The 15,052-nt window shown below is 50.9% G+C and overlaps 2 protein-coding genes across 3 annotated transcripts in view; both read left to right on the forward strand.

The window, feature by feature from the left end:
- Positions 1 to 3,345, forward strand: part of LOC128474432 (transient receptor potential cation channel subfamily M member 2-like) — a 37,056-nt gene extending 33,711 nt beyond the window's left edge. The window contains exons 34-35 of the mRNA XM_053456769.1: positions 2,331 to 2,441; positions 3,067 to 3,345. Coding sequence (XP_053312744.1) covers positions 2,331 to 2,441; positions 3,067 to 3,192 — 237 coding nt within the window. The 3' untranslated portion in view covers positions 3,193 to 3,345. The remainder of the gene's footprint in view (positions 1 to 2,330; positions 2,442 to 3,066) is intronic.
- Positions 3,346 to 8,679: 5,334 nt separating this feature from the next.
- On the forward strand, positions 8,680 to 14,727 carry LOC128474435 (zinc finger protein OZF-like). Of its 2 annotated transcripts, none has more exons than XM_053456772.1 (3): positions 8,680 to 8,698; positions 11,602 to 11,661; positions 13,193 to 14,727. In XM_053456772.1, exons 2-3 carry the CDS (start codon positions 11,619 to 11,621, stop codon positions 14,578 to 14,580), a joined length of 1,431 nt encoding a protein of 476 aa, XP_053312747.1. In that variant the 5' UTR covers positions 8,680 to 8,698; positions 11,602 to 11,618; the 3' UTR covers positions 14,581 to 14,727. The 2 variants fall into 2 exon arrangements, with proteins under 2 accessions (XP_053312747.1, XP_053312748.1); XM_053456773.1 differs by lacking the exon at positions 8,680 to 8,698 and adding an exon at positions 8,802 to 8,822.
- Positions 14,728 to 15,052: the final 325 nt, after the last annotated feature.

Consider the following 15,052-nt stretch of genomic DNA (forward strand, 5'->3'; position numbering starts at 1 on the left):
CCTAAAACTTAGCCGAGGTCAGGAATTGGGGAAGTCTGGATAACGGAGAGAAGAAGCTGAAGTCAGAACAGGAGCAAGCAGGACAACCGTGAAGCGAAGCCAGGACCAAGGATTGCAGAGGACAGGTTAACCGTGAGACAAGACAGAACTGGAGAAACACTGAATCACATATTGTTACCGCTCCCGTCGTGTTGCCGCAGGCAGGGACGCCGAGACGCAGCCCGTGCTGCGCGTCCCCGGCGAGTTCGAGGGATCGTGACGGGGCGCGCGCCTCTACGTCGTGAGAGCCGTTTGCGCATGCAATAAGTGACATATATTATTTTTCCTCCTCCCCCTAATTAGGAGGGTAGGATCTGTATAGTTGGAGCGATATTTAAACCCTCATTTGGCACTACACCCTTGCCTGTGTTAGTGCCTTTTTGCCTACACTAGCGTTTTGAATCCTGATTTATCTCTCTGGTATTGACTCCTGCTTGAACCCGACCTCCGTTGTTTCGATGCCTGCCCTGACCTTTGCTTGTGACCCCGACTACTCTATTGCCTGACCCCTCGGATAATATTATTATTTTTTATTTTTCTGTTCCTGAGTTTCACCTACTCATTACTCTCGGTGGTGAACGGCCTGTATCTCCTGTGCCCTGGTGACAGTGCGTCCACCAGGAGGCGCCGATTCTGCAGCGCAGATCCAGAACCCGTACCTCGGTCGTGACACATATAGAGCCCAGAGAAACAGGAAAATAATCTCTTTGACAGGCAATGACTAGTCAGCTAAAGGGTCCTTAAATAGCCCCAAACAGAAAAACCCCGCCTCCTACTAATTGCAGGTAAAAGTAGAAATTGGATAATGTCCCCTTAATTTGTGGGCCGCACATGCGCAGTGTGCCGCAGGTCGTAGCAGTCGGCCATCTTTGGTGTGGCACGCGCATGTGCGGTTGGCCGTGGATTACTTTGTCTGCCATCTTTGATGTGGCGCTGCAGGATACAGGACGCCGGTTGGCCATCTTTGTTAGCTCGGCAGCACGCGGATCCTCTCCCGTAGTAGTATGGGAAGCTGCTTCGTCTGTAGCAGCCACACGTAAGTCCGTTACACCCATAGCTATACCCTGGGGACTGGGTCTGAGGCAGCTGCCGGGCCAGGGCGGTTGCGGGGAAAGAGAGCTCTGCTCATCGGGCCGGGGGCACTCGGGGAACCTGAGAAACGCGTAGACGTAGGAAGAGGGGCCTCTACTGGGACACTGGAGGGACCTAGAGGACGCTCCGGGATGGGTACTGTGGTTAGTACGGGGATACCAAGGGTAGCTTTAGAGACCGGTGATTCTGCAGGGAGCTGGGAAAAGCCAGCGGGGAACACAACCTCCACCCCCAGGGCTACACTCTTCTGCCATGGTAGAGCAGCCACATTTGTGGCCAATCCCACCCACTCCCGCCACATTTGTGGCCAATCAAGCCCCCCTCCTTACCTGAATTTCCCGCGCAGTCCCGCAAGGCTGCCCTCGAGTTGCTCCCTCACAGCGTCTCTTCTCTTGCTCCGCCCAGGAACAAGGCGGAGTCACGAGAAGTGACGTCAGATCACGTGACTCCGTTTTGTTCCTGGACAGAGCAAGAGAGGAGACACCGTAAGGGAGCTGCGAGAAGGCAGCCATGCGGGATTACCGGGACCCGCAGGTACAGCGCCTGACCGCCCGCAACCTCAGAAAGACCACCCGCAAATTTTTTGGCGGATCGCGCCTCCCAATGCAGTTCTCTAGTCCCAACCTCCACTATCTATTACTGGCCCAAATCAGTTCTGAGGTTTGGCCGGGGTAAATGTCTGTAGTGGAGGAACTGGGTGGGGGGATACTGACATACAACATAGTAGTTCACCATGGGGTGGGGGGGTCTGATATTAAAATAAAACAATGGTGGTCACTCCCTGGTGGCAGATCCTGGCTGTCTGCTGGAGATAATCCCCTCAGCCAGTGATGAGATGATACTGCTGGGGGTGACACAGAAGTCTCTACAAACCCAGGGCCCATAGTCAATAGGGAGGAGGCTGTCTGTCAGGCATCTCCAGGGCCCCCCAGTGATGGAGGGTTCCGTCACATATGTGTCCCTGACAGGCACAGGGCAGGTGACGCTGTGACATGTGTCCCCGACAGGCATAGGGAAGGTGATGCTCTGATACGTGTCTGTGTCAGGCATAAAGCAGGTGATACATGTCACCAACATTCATAGCAGGTATAGGGGAGATGGCACAGAGTTAGTTAATGTGTCTCACATAAAAAGTGTCCCTTAAAAATACAGTAAATGCCCGCTTTGTATTCTCCTATAATTAATGTGAGATCCTGCAGGTATTTCGTGGCTATCTGGATGACCCAAGGAATACAGATAATTCCTGGATTGAGACGCAAGCTGTGAATGTCCACCTGGAAAGTCTAGAGAGCATGGAGAGACTTCAAGAGGTATGGATAGTAGATGCGGCTTTATAATAATAAGAGCTCAGGGTCCGAACATGTTACGATCCAAAAACCGACATGATCCAACATCTGGACCCTGAGCAGCAGCATCAGAAACTTCCCCGGGAACAGTCCGTGCAGTAGCCGAGCCAGAGTTTCATAGCCACAGCTGGGTAGACCCTGGTCCCTTAATGTAACCACCGCTGAGTGTTGCCCATCACAAGCTTAACTTAACATCAAAAGAGCGACGTGGTGGGGCAAAGGGCGCCTGTAGCGACACTGATCTAATTGTCAGCGAGCATCGCCACAGTTCCTGGTAAGGCGCATCAAGCTTTTCCTGGCTTGTAGAGCCCATATAGCCAGCTAGTTCATGGGAGTCTGGTTCCGGCAGACCAGACGGGGTTTCCCGGTCACCCTGTGTCCCCCCAATGAGCACATAAGACATAGACATAACAGGGGACTGAGCAGGCAAGGAAGGATTCCCACCCTAGCAATCAACCAGTGCCCCCCCTCCCAAACTTAAACAAACCCCCATGAGTCATCAGCCCTAAAGGGTTACCATGACAGGGGACAAAAAAACAAGACAGTCAAACAATTAATATCAGTGTGTCTGGAATCTTCTCTCCATTAGAACCTCCAGGAATCAAACTCTGAGATCTCACTTCGGTGGCAGCTCTTGGACCGTAAAATCCCGCTGTACGCTAATGAAAAGGAGATCCTGCAGCGGACCGCGGAACACCTCGGCGCCCATTACTGATCCAACATTAGATGGATTCGGCAGACTTATTATTATTATTATTACTTACAGGCGAGACCATCAGAAATTCTATTTCTGCCGCAGATTTCAAACTAATGGACCATGTGTGCTGGCCGTCCAGCTATGGAATAAAAACTTTGTTAAATGCCAAAATACAGTCTGAAACTTAGAAAAAAAATAACCAACCTATAACATAATAACTTACACGGAACTAGATAGTTAAAGGAAGACCCATGGTTTCTTTAAACAGCCTGACCCCGATAGGTTGGTCTGGAACCCAATAGCAAGGAGCAACAAACAAAACAAATAAATGTCCAAGAGCATCAAGTCCAAAGGGAGCGAGAAAATCTGTAGTCAGACAGTTGGTCTGGGGCAGGCAGCAGAGGTGCAGACAATAAGCCGAGGGTCAATAAGCCAGGCGTCCAAAACTGGGAACAGGAGTGTAGTAACAGGAAAGCAGAAGCAAGTGCTAGGTCTCTGGAAGTTGGGCTGCAGAATAACCTGGCATTGAGCTGCAGGTACTCTGGGGCTTTATAGCTCCAGGTGAGCAGGAATGCCCCTGTCGCTGGGGTAACAAAGGAGGAGTCTCCACAGCCCCAGCAGTGTGATCGGTACCTGTGCCCTCCTGGTCCCCACCTGACCTGCATGTCGGGAGGAGTGTGCACACCATGCTTTCCAACCCACTGGCTCGGGCACACTGAGTAGTGTGGGCCACAGTGTGCACGTGCGTGCCGACATGGAGCGAGTGGCTTCCCCTCCCGCAGCGGGACACCGAGGAGGCGCCCAGGAACCGGCCCCACGTCTGCTCTTCAGAGTTTTACTATGTGAAACACTGTGGCCTGTCAGCCACGTTAGCAGCCCGATGTGCCGTTGTTCTGGATAAACAACAGGCAGCTTCAATCCCCGTTTTGTGTGAACTGGGCATCAATGGCTGAGCATGGGACGTCCCGCCATCTGTCCCAGTCAACTAAATGAGCGTCTAAAAAAACACTGCTTGTTTAGCTGGGGCAAAGACCCCTCCAGTTTGATGCCTAGGAAAGAGGCATTTCAGCGATTTTAAAAGTCAAAAAGACAGATGGTGAAGCGCATGCGGCAGTAAAATAGCAAATCATGGAAGATGCAGGCTGAATCAGTTCAAGCAGGCGGTGAGAAGAAGGTACAGATTCCACGAACACCAAGACAGGTTGGGTAACCGGACAGCTCCTGAAGAGAGGGACGTGGCTCTTTTTGGTGCAGTGGATGCGGTCTGTACGTGGGCTCGGGTCAGGAACTCTGGGGCTACATATAGCAGGAATACACAGGCTGTGATGTCAGCAATCACGTGGCTGCCCTCACACGGTAGAGGGACGTCTGGTGGGGGGTATTAAATTGAGGCAAAGTGTCTGACATCGTACCCAGCCCTGGTGACGCACCCTACGCATTCTTTGGCATTACTATGGAATGAGGGGAATAAAAAGTGTCTTTTTCATAGGATGGAGATGTATCCATTCATAGATCTACAGTGAAACGAAGGTGACACGCGCCACACACACGGCCACTACATTTAGTTCCAAGGCACATGTAATGTCCACGCATTGCTGCCCCTTGCACTGTGGGGGCTGTATAAACTCACAGAAGGGAATCAAACGCCACACACTGCAGCGGGAAGCCCTTTAGCCCTCAGTAGCGTGGGAAACGTGTCTGCGTCAAGCACTGCGCCGGCTCCAATGCACGAGGAGAAGTGGGCACACAGTGGGCGTGCCTTAATGCCTCTACCCTGACCTGGAGATTTAGCGCCATGGCAAAACAAGGAAGGTTCTCAGGCATGATTTTACTCCACCGTGGCCACGAGGGCTAAATCTATTCAGGGGCCCCAGAATCCTCACACAGCTTCAGAAATCTAGTTCCAAATACCCCTGAAGTGTACACCTGCAAAGTGACCTTGTTTAATCTGACCAGTCCCTCTTTGCCTCCAATCCTGCTCATCCCTTTCCTTGTTGCCCTATTTCCTTCCCTAATGCTGTCAGGGCACACGGCAGGCAGCCCTCAGGCAGGGCACACGTAGTCAGGTAAGCTGAGGAGATAGCAGGAGACCACAGGAACGCAAGCCAAATCTGAAGCCGAGAGCAAGGTCAGGACAACCCGAGTCAAAACAGGTAAAATCCAACAGGGAATCGCTGGGAACAGCAGAAGACGAGGAAGCAGAGAAACAGCAAAGCAGAATACACTGCAAAGGCCCAGGCTGAAGGGCAGAGAGGGTATATAAAGGGGCTAAACTCAGGTAACGTGGCTCAGCTGTCCCAAATACCGTATTTGCTCGATTATAAGACGAGGTTTTTTTCAGAGCAAATGCTCTGAAAAATACCCCTCGTCTTATAATCGGGGTCGTCTTCTAATCAGACCTCAAATAGAGGTCTGATTAGGAGACTAAGATCCAGATCCCCCGCACCGCTGCAGGGGACCTGGATCCTCCTGTCGTCGCCCCCCCACACACACTTACCGGTGCATCCGGAGGTGAAGTTGGCAGCGGGGGTTTGTATGCGTCCGTCGCAAATACCTTCCCCGACTGTCAGAGATCAGAGTTCCAGAGTTCCTGATCTCTGACAGCCGGGGAAGGTATTTGCGACGGACGCATACAAACCCCCGCTGCCAACTCCACCTCCTTCCGGCTGCCGCGGAATGAGACGTCAACCCGCTGCCCCGGCAATACAGCAGGAAATTGGAAGCACCGGTAAGTAAGTAAGTGTGTGTGTGTGTGTGTGTAGGGCATTTCTGGAATGCCTTACACCCCTATATGCCACTCTGGCACTTAGGGGGTTAAAAGGCATATTATGGGGCAGAGTGGCATATAGGGAGGTATAAGGCATTTCAGGAGGCAGAGTGGCGTTAAGGGGGCATTTAATAGTGCACTCTGCCTCCTGAAATGCCTTATACCTCCCTATATGCCACTCTGCCCCATAATATGCCTTTTAACCCCCTAAATGCCAGAGTGGCATATAGGGGTATAAGGCATTTCTGGAGGCAGAGTGCTCTATATAATGCCTTTTAACTCCCTTAATGCCACTCTGCCTCCTGGAATGCCTTATACCTCCCTATATGCCACTCTGCCCCATAATATGCATTTTAACCCCCTAAATGCCAGAATGGGATATAGGGGTATAAGGCATTTCTGGAGGCAGAGTGGCACATAGGGGGTCAAAAGGCATACCATGGGGCACAGTGGCATATAGAGGGTTAAAAGGCATATCATGGGGCACAGTGCCATATTGGTGTGGCAAGCCTGGGGGCAGATGTGCGTAACTGGGGGACAGGTTGGAAAATACAATAGAAAATATAAAAGAAATAAAAACAAAAAAAAAATATTTTTCTCAATCATAGCTTTTATTAAAAAAAATAGTTTACATGAATTAACATTTACTGGTAAAACTTTTTTCCTTTAGGGTCGTCTTATATTCAGGCTTTTTCTTTTTTTCCTAAGTTAATATTCAGATTTTGGGGGGTCGTCTTATAATCAAGCAAATACGGTAATTAGAAACGGGTGCTCCTGAGAGGGAAGGGTGGCCACTACACAACAATGTTTAACTATTGCATAGTCCAGGGTGGCAGGGTGGAACCCTGACCAATGCCCCTTTCCCCCCAATGCCCCTCTCTTCTGGAAGCTCAGAATGTGGGCTGGGTATGAGGGTATAGAAACAGCAAAACTGCTTTATAAATTAAACTATGTAAATAAAACCAATTATTCTTCTCCTAAATGTCCCAACCAGTTAGACAAATAGCCCGCCTCTGACTCCACCATTTTAATCATAGGGGGTGTTTCTTTTCATTCAAATGAACGGGGACAACTATTTGCAGTAAAGAGGGATCAGAGTCTACTTTGTATATCGTGGACGGAGAATCGATGTTACCCTACAGCAGAGAGTGACCCATCTGCCCCGGGCAGCATTAGCGTGTTATAGGTCTTTCCTGTTACCTTAGAGCAAGGGTGTCTCGGGTCTCTACTCTTCTCCATCTCTTCCCTTGGACATCTCATATATTACATTGGCTTCCAGTACCACCTATACACCAACGTTACCCTAATCTATATCTCCTCTACCACCTCTCACCCTCTTTTCTAACTCGCCTCACCCACTGTCTTTCTGGGATTGAATCATGGATGGAGTCCCATTACTTAAAGCTCAAGATCTCCAAGTATGAGACTATGGTGACCCCACCATCCCTCCATCCACAACTCCTGATATATCTATTACTGTTGACAACTCCACCATCCAACCAACTGACCAAGCTTGCTGCCGCGCTGTCTCCTCTTTCCTTCATGCCTCACAATCAATCCCTCACCAACTCCTGCCGTCTTCACCTGAAAAAACATCTTCCGAATCCGCCCATTCCTCACACAAGAAACGAAAATATTATTCCACTCCCTTGTGATATCTTGTTTGGACTTTTACAACGCCCTACTTACTCGTCTTCACCGCTCCAATCCGCTCAATACCGCAGCTAAGATTAATATTTTTTCCCTCACCGTTCCTCATCTGCTGCTCCGCTGTGCCCATCGCTCCACTGGCTTCCCGTACCCGCCAGAATCACATTTAACCCAAATTAAACCTACAAGACCCTTAACCACCCTGCACCCCCTATGTCTCTCCTATCCAAACACCCTCTCCCCCCCCCAAATAACTGCACTCCCATGTCTCTCCTCCTCTATCTTTACTGCCTGTATTTGGGATTTCACCCGCGCTGCACCCGTCCCGTCCCGGTTCGTCAGACTTTCTCCCTCGTGCACAACTTTCAAAAGCTCTCGGAAAATCCGCCTTTTTCGAGAAGCGCACAACCTTTGTACCCAACACTCTCAGCCATCATCCTAAACGACTAACAACCTCTACAGATCATCCGGACCGACCAACTCATCCCCATCCCAGCCTCCTCTCCTACTGCTTCACTTCTCCTCAACCACCCACTAGATTGTAAGCTCCCGGGAGCGGGGCACTCGTCTCCTTTTGTTATTGTGTTAAAGCAAGCACATGTGGCAGACAAATCGTTTTAAAGGGCCATCTGACTTCGTAGTCGAGACGTCGGGGTCTCCTAGGCCATTTCCGCTCTTCTGCCGCATGTGATCCCTTTATTTAATGTAAATCTCCTTGTTTGGTTGTAAATAAAGTACTTTTATTTTTTAATAACTCCGTTAATGGTCATTTTCTCCTTGTTCTGAGTGCAACTCCCTTCTCTAACCTCTGGGCCCACGGCATCTCTCCCTCTGTTTTGTGGCCCCTTTGGTCCCCTAATATCTCTCCTTCTGCCCCCCGGCATCTCTCCCTCTGTTTTGTGGCCCCTTTGGTCCCCTAATATCTCTCCTTCTGCCCCCCGGCATCTCTCCCTCTGTTTTGTGGCCCCTTTGGTCCCCTAATATCTCTCCTTCTGTGTCCCATGGCCCCTGCTGATGCCATCACTGTCACTATGTGCTGTGTTAATAAAGTCTTAAAAAATAAAGTAGGGGCAATCCCGGATGTGACGCGACCGCCCACGTGACCGGGTGAGTGTGTAGAGAGAACGGGGAATATGACGTAAAATATAATGTCGTTACAGCGGGGATCGGGCTCCGTATAACCCGAGCTGCCTCCGTGTACCGGGCTGCGTATAACCCGAGCTGCCGCCGTGTACCGGGAGAGGGAGGTTTGGATGACTGCAATACTATATAACGCGAGACGGGACTGAATGTATGACGGAGGGACGGACTGTATAACGAGCTCTGTATAATGAGCTCTGTATAACGCTGTGTAACGGAGGGACGGACTGTATAACGCTCTCTTTATAACGCTGTCACCGTACGACGGAGGGACGGACTGTATGATGAGCTCTGTATAACGCTGTCACCGTACGACGGAGGGACGGACTGTATAACGCTCTCTGTATAACGCTGTCACTGTATGACGGAGGGACGGACTGTATAACGCTCTCTGTATAACGCTGTGTGACAGTGGGACGGACTGTATAACGCTCTCTGTATAACGCTGTCACCGTATGACGGAGGGACGGACTGTATGACGCTCTCTGTATAACGCTGTCACCGTATGACGGAGGGACGGACTGTATAAGGCTCTCTGTATAACGCTGTCACCGTATGACGGAGGGACGGACTGTATAAGGCTCTCTGTATAACGCTGTGTAACGGAGGGACGGACTGTATAACGCTCTCTGTATAACGCTCTCTGTATAACGCGGTGGGACGGACTGTATAACGCTCTCTGTATAACGCTGTCACCGTACGACGGAGGGACTGACTGTATGACGCTCTCTGTATAACGCTGTCACCGTATGACGGAGGGACGGACTGTATAACACTCTCTGTATAACGCTGTCACCGTATGACAGATGGACAGACTATATAACGCTCTCTGTATAACGCTGTCACCGTATGACGGGGGGACTGACTGTATAACGATCTCTGTATAACGCCGTCACGGTATGACAGATGGACGGACTGTATAACGCTCTCTGTATAACGCTGTCACCGTATGACGGAGGGGCGGACTGTATAACGCTCTCTGTATAACGCTGTCACCGTATGACAGATGGACGGACTGTATAACGCTCTCTGTATAACGCTGTGTAACGGAGGGACGGACTGTATAACGCTCTCTGTATAACGCTGTCACCATATGATGGAGGGACGGACTGTATAACGCTCTCTGTATAACGCTGTCACCGAATGACGGAGGGACGGACTGCATAACGCTCTCTGTATAACGCTGTCACCATATGACAGAGGGACGGACTGTATAACGCTCTCTGTATAACGCTGTCACCGTATGATGGAGGGACGGACTGTATAAGGCTCTCTGTATAACGCTGTGTAACGGAGGGACGGACTGTATAACGCTCTCTGTATAACGCGGTGTAACGGTGGGACGGACTGTATAACGCTCTCTGTATAACGCTGTCACCGTACGACGGAGGGACGGACTGTATAACGCTCTCTGTATAACGCGGTGTAACGGTGGGACGGACTGTATAACGCTCTCTGTATAACGCTGTCACCGTATGACAGATGGACGGACTGTATAACGCTCTCTGTATAACGCTGTCACCATATGATGGAGGGACGGACTGTATAACGGGTTCTGTATAACGCTGTCACTGTATGACGGAGGGACGGACTGTATAACGGGTTCTGTATAACGCTGTCACCGTATGACGGAGGGACGGACTGTATAACGGGTTCTGTATAACGCTGTCACCGTATGACGGAGGGACGGACTGTATAACGGGTTCTGTATAACGCTGTCACCGTATGACGGAGGGACGGACTGTATAACGGGTTCTGTATAACGCTGTCACCGTATGACGGAGGGACGGACTGTATAACGGGTTCTGTATAACGCTGTCACCGTATGACGGAGGGACGGACTGTATAACGGGTTCTGTATAAGTTATAGGGCAATGAGTACAAGCAGCGTTTTATGATTTCCAAACCTTTTTTAACAATGGATGGAGACTGGCGTGTGTGTGCGTGGATGGATGGAGGCTGGCGTGTGTGTGCGTGGATGGATGGAGGCTGGCGTGTGCGCGTGGATGGATGGAGACTGGCGTGTGTGTGCGTGGATGGATGGAGGCTGGCGTGTGCGCGTGGATGGATGGAGACTGGCGTGTGTGTGCGTGGATGGATGGAGACTGGCGTGTGTGCGCGTGGATGGATGGAGGCTGGCGTGTGCGCGTGGATGGATGGAGGCTGGCGTGTGTGCGCGTGGATGGATGGAGGCTGGCGTGTGCGCGTGGATGGATGGAGGCTGGCGTGTGCGCGTGGATGGATGGAGGCTGGCGTGTGCGCGTGGATGGATGGAGGCTGGCGTGTGCGCGTGGATGGATGGAGGCTGGCGTGTGCGCGTGGATGGATGGAGGCTGGCGTGTGCGCGTGGATGGATGGAGGCTGGCGTGTGCGCGTGGATGGATGGAGGCTGGCGTGTGCGCGTGGATGGATGGAGGCTGGCGTGTGCGCGTGGATGGATGGAGGCTGGCGTGTGTGCGTGGATGGATGGAGGCTGGCGTGTGCGTGTGGATGGATCACGGCTGGTGTGTGTGCGTGGATGGATCGAGGCTGGTGTGTGTGCGTGGATGGATGGAGGCTGGCGTGTGCGTGTGGATGGATCACGGCTGGTGTGTGTGTGTGGATGGATCGAGGCTGGTGTGTGTGTGTGTGGATGGATCGAGGCTAGTGTGTGTGCGTGGATGGATCGAGGCTGGTGTGTGTGCGTGGATGGATGGAGGCTGGCGTGTGCGTGTGGATGGATCACGGCTGGTGTGTGTGTGTGGATGGATCGAGGCTGGTGTGTGTGTGTGGAGGGATCGAGGCTGGTGTGTGCGTGGATGGTGCCCTGGCAGGAACGGCACACTATTTTCTGGGATCAGTCTCTGATTTTGCTTGTGTTTTCTTTGCAGAAGTCACAAAGCAGGAAATGGAGGATCCAGAGCCCAGCTCCCCTCCGTCATCATGCGCAGGTTGGTTTCTGACAGATTCCATTGCATGCCTCAGACAGCGGGGGCGCTGTGACCGTAGTCTGGCAGTTGGCCGGCTCCTGAGAGCACCTGTGCCTTATGGAGCCTTTTGTTTAAAGAAGGAAATGACTGTATGCATGCACCACACTACTGGTCCACTGCGCATGCATGAGTGACACTTTGGGTCTACTGCACGTTTACTTTCAACACCCAATAAAGGGGCCCCTGCGGGTCAACGGCGCATGCATGTGAATTGCATTGGAGTTCTGAGCACAGCTTTATGGGCGGCATATGGGGGCCACAATGCGCGTCTCTTAGTGCTTAGATGAATATACTTGGCATAAAAAGCCAAGATGTAACTGAGTTACTGCGCATGCGGCTTACTGAGAATCCTAGTTACAAGAGGGGGAAACAAGCTCTCTCCCACTTCACAGACATGTCCCACGGCAGTGGCCGCAACTCTCTGTGACAGTAACGTTGCCATAGGGACTGATTAATGTTTAGCAGCGTTAAGGAAGTTATTAAAGCTTCAGTCCCACCAAACCAACACACAAATTATCTTTGTATTACATTTTGTGGGTTATAATGTAGGGCAAGTCATGGCCCCTCTCCTGAATATTTACAGGCGTCTAAACCCTGTGGTTCATCCCTGCCCCGTTCTGTATGTTAAAGGCTTACGTGATGCAAAGTGCTCGCTGGGGTCAGTATGCTGTCTGCTCCTCACCGTGATTAATAAAGAAACACAGAGTCGAGGTTTCGGTGGCACCCCCCACCCAGATTTAAGAATGAATTGGCCCTCAGGGTGGCCCCATTTAAGGTGAATATACCTGTTTATTGAGTCACGGCCTAGGTTGAACCTTTGTGTTTCCAACCAGCAGTCATGCCTGTCTAGAAGGTGGCGTGATATGTGGAACAGAAGAGCAGCCACCAGCCAGTCCCCAGAACCACTAAAATATGAAATACCCTGGGGTGTCTAGATGGGAAAATGTAAAACAAAATTCTGCACCCCCAGACAGACCCATGCATGGATGGTGTCACTGTACTCAGGAGATGATGTTGTTTGACAGTGACACATGCCAAGGGCTGTAAAAGTACGATATGTATGAAAAAAACACCAAAAAATTACTACCACAAACTTTGACAAAGGCTGGCATTTGATATACTCTGGGTTGTCTAATTTCCAAAAAAAAATCTGGTTTGATGGTGTAAATTGAATCGGTCGGGTTCAAAGACGTCCCAAATACGCCATGTCTTTGAACCCGACCAATTCAATTTACACCATCAAACCGGATTTATTTTTGCAAGATGACCAAAGACGTTGCGTGACACGGAGGCGTTTTGCCGTGACGAAGAATTTGGGGCCTCCTAGACAACTCTTCCAAAACACTGCTACTGTCGTTCATGCTAAAGGGGCTAAGGGTGTGCAGACTTGATCTCAACTGTGATTTTTTTTTTCTTGTATTACTTTGTATGTTTTATTGAATTATGTGTTCTAAAAATGTGTAATTTCTCTGCTTGTTCCCCCCCCTCTTAGGGGCTGCAAGTGAAATTACGCCACTTCCAACTGACTCCCAAAAGATGGCTATTCCCCAGCAACATTCAGGTGGAGAACGAGTCCGACGTAGACGGAAGCCCACCAAAACACACAAAAATCCACCACAGAGCTCTCCGGAGAAACCGTCGATTGGCGTTAGAACGGTCTCCCTTTTACCTCCTGAAATGTCTTCGCACTTTGCACATAGGAGTAAGAAAGTATTTGACTCGCTTTATCCCGCAACGCTCTCTGAACATAAAGAGAGTGAAGAAGGAGCCGGCTCCTCGGATGGACAATCTGGAAGTCCACCCGGGAAATACGCTACTGGCTATTCAGAGCATAGTCTTTCTGTATCACCGGAGACCACGGAAGCCGAGGAGCAATATGTCCGAGTGGGAGTGGAAAGGTACTGCGCCAACTCTGCCAACTCTCAGAAAGGAAGTAAAGAGAAGCCATTCTTGTGCACTTTATGTGGGAAAAGGTTCAGCCAGAAATCCCTGCTCATTCAGCACCATCGGAACCACACAGGGGAGAGACCCTTTCCCTGCATAGAGTGCGGCAAAAGTTTCACTTCCTGCTCGTTGCTCATTCGACATCACAAGATACACACGGGCGAGAAGCCGTTTGCGTGTCCGGACTGCGGTAAGCGCTTCAGTGAGAGCTCGCAGCTTGCTCGACACCAAAGGACTCACACTGGAGAAAGGCCTTACACGTGCGTTGAGTGCGGCAAGAGCTTCAGCGAGAGCTCCAAACTGGTCATACACCAGAGGACCCACACCGGGGAGCGTCCGTACACATGTGCTGACTGCGGCAAGAGCTTTAGTGTGCGCTCACACCTTATCACGCACAAGAGAACGCACACCGGGGAGAGACCTTACACCTGCAATGTCTGCGGGAAAGGCTTCAGCGAGAGCTCCAAGCTTGTCATGCATCAGCGCATTCATACCGGAGAGAAGCCCTACACCTGCAGTGCGTGCGGCAAGAGCTTCAGCCAGCGGTCAGTGCTGGTCACCCACCAGAGGATACACACTGGGGAAAAGCCTTACTCCTGCCCCGAATGTGGCAAAAGTTTCATCGATAAAGTGGGCTGCGACCGCCACCGCGTCACTCACAGCAACGAAAAGCCCTTCCAGTGTCTACTGTGCGGCAAAAACTTCAGTCGCAACTCAGATTACAATAAACATCAGAGGACGCACACGGGCGAAAAGCCGTACTCGTGCATGGAGTGTGGGAAAAACTTTAGCTGGAGTTATCAGCTCGTTAGACACCAGAGGGTCCATACCGGCGAGAAACCCTACACCTGCATCGAGTGCGGACGAAGTTTCTGCTGGAGCTACCAGCTGGTCACTCATCAGAGGTCGCACTCCAACGAAGGACCCTGTGTGTAGATGTCTCGCCTGCTCAGGGTTTGCTGGTTTGTACCTGGTGCCTGTGGAAATGAGTTAACCCAACCGGGGTGGACATGCGCAACCTACTTGGCCGGTAGATTCCAAACATTTTTTAATCATCCTTTCCCATGTCTTTGAGGAACACGGAAAGGAAGTCTCTTCACCCTCCCATGACTTGAGCAGACTCTCCTGAGACCCCGATTGTCTCTTGTTGGGGCTCATAGAGACATTTATGCAGTGAAGAATGTTTATGAGATTAAGAAGGGACTCTGATTCTCAGGCTGTCAGGACCTGCATCAATGTAAAAAGTCTACAGAAACTGGAGCATGTCCGTTAAATGCACTTAAATGATTGGCGCTAATCTGCCGAGGACTGGGTCTGTATAAATCAATAGGCAGCCAGACGAGACTTTACAGCGTACAATAAAAATGTAGAACGGGGACCAAACGATTTCTAGATATATTCTGCAGAT

This window comes from Spea bombifrons, chromosome 2 (assembly GCF_027358695.1).
Source record: "Spea bombifrons isolate aSpeBom1 chromosome 2, aSpeBom1.2.pri, whole genome shotgun sequence".
Taxonomy (NCBI): Eukaryota; Metazoa; Chordata; class Amphibia; order Anura; family Pelobatidae; genus Spea; species Spea bombifrons.